At 33.6% G+C, this 6,149-nt stretch overlaps 1 protein-coding gene across 1 annotated transcript; it reads right to left on the bottom strand.

The window, feature by feature from the left end:
* Positions 1-309: 309 nt before the first annotated feature.
* On the bottom strand, positions 310-5,838 carry LOC111517298 (uncharacterized). The gene is made up of 3 exons (XM_023173397.2): positions 5,447-5,838; positions 5,210-5,384; positions 310-827 (listed from the first exon to the last, which is right to left on the bottom strand). The coding sequence occupies exons 1-3, from the start codon at positions 5,453-5,455 to the stop codon at positions 517-519; spliced, it is 495 nt and encodes a 164-aa protein (XP_023029165.2). The 5' UTR covers positions 5,456-5,838; the 3' UTR covers positions 310-516.
* Positions 5,839-6,149: the final 311 nt, after the last annotated feature.

The raw sequence follows: 6,149 nt of genomic DNA, 5'->3' as shown, positions 1-6,149 counted from the left end.
TTCGGTCATTCAGTAAATCACCCAAATTCCTTAATGTATTTAATTCTGAACATTCCATAAGATTAAGTTTCAAATGTCTCTCATCTGAATGTAACACGTCATATTCATTATTGAACTCATGTCCTTCTGCTGAAAGATGATTTGCAGATGTTGAATTGGTCTTTCCATTCACGAAACTGCTTCTATGCTCTTTGATTCTTTGGGCAAAAGTTCTCCCTGTTTGGCCAATATAAAGTTTTGGGCAAGAGAACAAGTCAACTCATATACCTGATCTATCCGACACTGAAGTTTTGTCTTTATTGTTTTTGATAAATTTACCTAAACCATTATAAAAAACTATTATGAAAAAAATTAATTTTATACAAAATTATCCAAACAAAGTCACTCATAATGAAAATGACAGAATATTTATATTACAAAAGTAAAAAATAAGTACAAACAAAAATCTCCATTTCATGAAGATTCACATGATTTCCACTGAGTCACAATATCCCTATTCCAATGTCTTCAGCATATTCACTCGCTGTCGTCATAGATTTTATATGACCCGAACGGTTTATTGTTGTGGTAATTATTGGCTGCCTGGTATCCATATAACCCTTTGCTGGCCCCATGTTGGGGTAGATACCTTCCATATTGAGACAGCAGAAGAGCTATATAAGGGTTGATTGGGAGCAACTCTGGATGATTGGCTGGTGCATACATGGAAGGTAAGTGGAGCATGGAGCTCAAGAGAAGTGAAGCAGCAAGAGGGTTCTTATCGACCAAGTGTTGCAGGTCCACTGTTGGAGTTTGTGGTATCAATGGAAGATGTGGAGGTGAGTATGCTGGAAAAATATTATTACTTAAATACAATTGAAAGACAACACCAATATTTCATTTGTTTTGAAGAATGCCATGACTTTCCATTCCAATTTTTAAATATGAATTTTCATTAATATACCATCATTGATAGTATTTTCCAATAGTATTGGAAAAAAAGTAAAGTAATACAGTTCCGAATTGGGAAATTCTAAGATACAATCAAGGTAGTATTGAAGAAATTTATGTTAATTTCAGATCAAAAACTTACAAAAACTCATGCTCATTCATCTCTGAAACTGATATATCCTCATAGGCAATATTTGAATGTAGATGTCAAATGCTATGTGATTCATCAGTTGTTGCTCAATGTGTAGACAACATCGACAACATCCCTGTATAGACAAACGACAGACGTTGCATACAGAGCGTTCAAAATTCTTGCATCCGGTTCATATTTGGCATTAGAAAAAGATTTAGAATTTTACACAAATTAGCAGATTTGAAGTTATTGGATATGTTCAATCGTAGACGTTTTCTTGTAGCATGCATATTCAATGAAATCATCAAATACATCAGCCCTCTCTACTTATTAGAACCACTGTCATATAGAATAGATGTGCATAACCTGAATCTGCGAAGGAAGATGATTTTAAGCATCTTTGCCGATGAAAACGACATATTTGAACGATTTTTTTTATATATAATGATATAATATAAGGCCATTTCATAACTTATAATATAATAATCCATATAATAATATCAGAGTAACTATGTCTGCGTCTGCAGCGAAAATCCTGATGAAAGTTTCTTCATATTCAACACTGTAGACTAATAGACGAACACAAACAAAAAATTACTGAGAAATATATTCTGTTCAGTTCTTTGTCTCAATATCACTGTTGTTTTATTTTCACTTCTTCTTTACTTTTTTCTTCCTTTCTTTCTCTGTTTTTCTTATTATTCCCTAGTAGGTATATCATGAAAAAATTGCCATTCCATATTTTTTTATTTTTGACTTAGGTGAAAGATCAAATGCGAGTAAAAATTCTCGATTTGAAGCAGAATCCATATCAATATGAAGTGTTATTCATAAAAAAAAATATATAGTACTATTTTCGATGAGCAATGAATGTATTTTCAATAATCTTATTATTGACAATCACAATTTCTTCACCCTCAACTTTAGATGCCGGTCGAAGAACTTCATTGTCAACGACTCAAAATATTGCAATAGCAACAAAACTCGTTTATAATGTTCTGTTATCATTCAAACTGCTGTCATTAATGAATTAATGCTATGTGAATACATATACATTAAAACTGATTTTTGATACGATTATCTTCTGAGGTAAGTGGATTCATTTCATCATTTCATTCACCATAGACATAATGAAAGCATAAAGTGGATGCAGATAGTTTTTTACGCATCTATTCTTGAATATTTTTGTGACTCGGACTATGCCATTTTGATAAAATGCCTCAATGAATCACTTCTTGCAAGAATAACTTTGTACTAGGTAGTCTGCCTCGTATAAGTGAAATTTTCTTTGTGAATGCTGATACAGCCTTCCGAACAGAAAAATTTATTTTAATAGTGAGACCATCATCAACATGGTACATGTCAAGAAAACTATACAGATCTTGTTTCTGTTTCATGTGGTTCTTATTCTTGCCAATAAAACATAAAGAAAATGTTCTGATGTGATAATTAGTAGTATGTATTTCAATAGTTTGGACTTCCATTACACAGGTCTACGATGAAAAAATTGTAGGATATTTCACTAGTGATTTTAACATTATTTTGTGTGCAGATTACGGAAAAAATAATAAAAAAAATCTGTCACTCATAGATAAGTCACAATTCTCATTAATTGGGTTTTTAGGTTCGGTAAGAGTTCGATGTTTCTGTATTATATAGCCTATATAAGCGGTAAATTGAGTCTGAATTATGGAGCTTTTATGATGTACAAGTGACTACTTAATGTGAGTGTATATCTAAGATGAAATACGGTTTCAATCTATTTATTTCAATAACATAACGAATCTAAACTGGGAAATCCAGCCTCCCGAAGGACTCAGCAAAAAATTTTAGGGTCTAAACTTTAAAAAAGACATATGTTTGTGTTTCATTTTCATGGTACCGATTTAGAGAAAGGGAATTTGTCCCTTTTTTTACACAAGTGGGTGACCTAGTTTTCTGCAACAATATAACGTATGAACCAGAGAAATGAAGACTTCATCGATTCATCAAAAAGAAGTTTGAAAGCTATACTTCTTCAGAATGGAAACCAATATGCTTCTGTGCCTGTGCTACGAAAATCTTGAATTTCTTCTCACTAAGCTCAGCTACTCTGATCATAAGTGGACCATTTGTGAAGACTTGAAAGTTATTTCAATGTTATTAGATCAACAAATTGGTTACACTAAGTTTCCATGTTTCCTATGTGAATGGGATAGCCGAATAAGAAAGGGTCTTATTCCTGGAGATAAAAATGTTGAGAAACAAAGTTTAGTGGATTCTAAAAATTGTCACTTCCACCACTCCATATCAAAGCGGGGCTAATGAAACAGTTTGTGAAAGCATTAGTCAAAGAAGGAGATTGTTTCAAGTGCCTTTCTGAAAAGTTTCCTGGTCTATCCGATGCTAAACTAAAAGAAGGAGTCTTCGTTGAGCCTGACATAAAAAAACTTCTGAAAGATGAAAGCTTTGTCATTAAAATGGAAATGAAAAAAAAATACCTGGAATTCATTTAAACTTGTTATAACAGGCTTCCTTGGAAACAAAAAAGACCCAAACTACAAAACTTTTGTTGCTGAATTGATACAAAACTATAAAATGTTGGGCTGCAACATGAGTGTCAAAGTCCATTTCCTTCACTCACATCTGGACTACTTTCCTGAAAATCTAGGGGCTGTAATAAGGAACAAGGAGAACGGTTCCATCAAGACATAAAAGAAATGGAACGCAGATACCAAGGTCGGTGGAATGTTAACATGATGACAGACAACTGTCGGATGGTAAAAAGGGAAATTCACAAGAACACAGCCGAAAAAATATCAAAAGAAGCTTTGACGAAAAAAAAAAACGTTTTTACAAAGACTTATTCACGTTACAAACATTTGTGTATCACTATTATGCTTAGTTTAGCTATGTAGCATTGTTTTTTTCTTTTACTTCATGTTGAAATAATAAAAATAAATCCACAATTCCTCGTTATTTGTATTTTTTCAACTATTTCATTCTTATTTTGTTGGCAAACCTCACGTGATAGATAAAAACAAATGTCATTTTTGAATGCAGCGCAAAAAACTACATAAAGATCAGTTAACGAAATCAAAACAATTTTTTTTAAGTTTTTTTTGCAGACCTGTGTTATTTAATATGATATAAAATGATTTGAAATCCAATACAATCGAAAATTGAAATGAATAGCTGGAAATAACAATTTAATTGAGCATAAAAATCTTGAAATGAAATAACAGTAAAATAAAATACAAGCAAAAAATTTAACAATTGAGAGATTTCAAGCCAAGTTACGTCACGACGCCGACGTTTCGAATGTTAGTATCCCCAATCGTCTTCGGTTGATGACTGAACTAATTGCTCCGAAGGATGACTATTTATAGGTCATTCGTGTGTGCTTTAACCACCTATTCTCTCTTCCCTCTATCCGCCTCACCGGTTTAGCGGGAGATGACCGTTTGGCGAGAGTTGGCGGCCAAATCCCGTCCAATCATCACCCGAAGACTAACACGAAACGACATTAAGTAACTTGGCTTGAAATCTCGTAATTTTTACTTCCTTTTTTTTGTTCAATTGTTCAATTTTCAGATTTTTGCTTTTATTTTATTTCACTGTAATTTCATTTCATGGTTTTTTGCTTGATATAATTGTTATTGTTGGCTATTCATTTTAATTTCAATGTGTAATAGTTCTTCCAGGGATGTCAAGTCATTTTATATGAGGAAGATTAATCGTCCTCTTTGAAGATGATCACTTGGTGATCGAAACACGTGTCGAGGTGTTAAAAATAACGATTTGGTGTTGGGAAAAAACTCCAGTAATATTTATCCTGCAGTAAATAACGATAATTTGTAACAACCCCAGATAATTTGTTTTCATCTGAAGATGTTTCTCCTTGGCGGTATGGTTGCAGAACAAGAGCAACTCCTATAGACATTTATCTTTAGTGACATCTCAAATCACTTGTCTATGAAACACAACTTGCTGATATTAATGATATCGGCAGGTTGTGATATTGTAACATTGATGATATCAGTAGGTTGTGACATGATATTGATGATATCAGCAGTTGTGTGGTATTTTGAGTATTTTTATTCCCAACCAAATTACCGTGTCAGGTGAAAAATGAATAATAATGTGAGTAATGGTTTTTCTACTCACTTTTGTAAACACGATCATCTTGTGGGTCCGTAGAAATGTGAGAATATTTCAAAACAGGGTCTATGTATTGATAAAAAACCTTATCACTCTGCGTTCCTTGCAAGTCATCATCCTTTTTGTGCCCTGCAAAGCTTTCACCCGTGAACACTACTTCCATAATCACCAGTAATATCGCCTGAAACCAAAACGACCTTCATCTCTCTGACTACAATTTTCCAAAATATCAACCGCAAATACCTTTCTCATCCTGTGCTCTCGAAAGCGAAATCAGAACTGGCCCAGTATGTGGGCGATTGCATGCATTATTTAGAAGTCGGGGTTCCGCTGCAAAAACTTAAGTGACTATGCAGGTTATCTCCGTAAACACTTGAGTGAAAAATCGTGTTCTCTTATTGGAATTCACTAACAAAGAACATTCAATTTCACTTCTTTACTTTCCCTCTTGTTTCATTTGAATTTCATTAGAATTACGGCAGGTTCGAGAAGCATATTGCCGAGGGTTTGTAAATGAGATGAAAGGATTTATGGAACTGAATTAATTTCGAGAAATATTTCCTAAAATATGAATTTTGTCAGTTCAGAGTCCTTATACATTATGTGCAAATTGATGGAGCATATCCTCTAGTTGTAGTCAGATAAATACAGGGGTTCCGCAAGGCAGTACTTTGGGTCCAATGTTCCGTACACTGTACACAATCACTGTCAATGGAAAACCAAATCATTATTATTACCGTCTCCATGCTGATGATTCTTGAATTAATTCTTCCTTCAACCCAGTAGATATCGGAGAAGCAATCAATTACATCAACATAGACTTGTTATTTGATGATGATCTTCAAACATGGCTCAACCTCTGACAGAAGCACTAAACTCTTACGGAGGTTCGAAATAATAATAATAATGTTTCTTCAAGGGCGATATCTTGAATTCATTGGAGCCT

Source organism: Leptinotarsa decemlineata, unplaced genomic scaffold, assembly GCF_025532065.1.
Source record: "Leptinotarsa decemlineata unplaced genomic scaffold, Ldec_3_MD MMD2_tig00026330_RagTag_RagTag, whole genome shotgun sequence".
NCBI lineage: Eukaryota > Metazoa > Arthropoda > Insecta > Coleoptera > Chrysomelidae > Leptinotarsa > Leptinotarsa decemlineata.
Note: the sequence above shows the minus strand (reverse complement) of the source record. Positions and strands in the feature narration are given on the sequence as shown.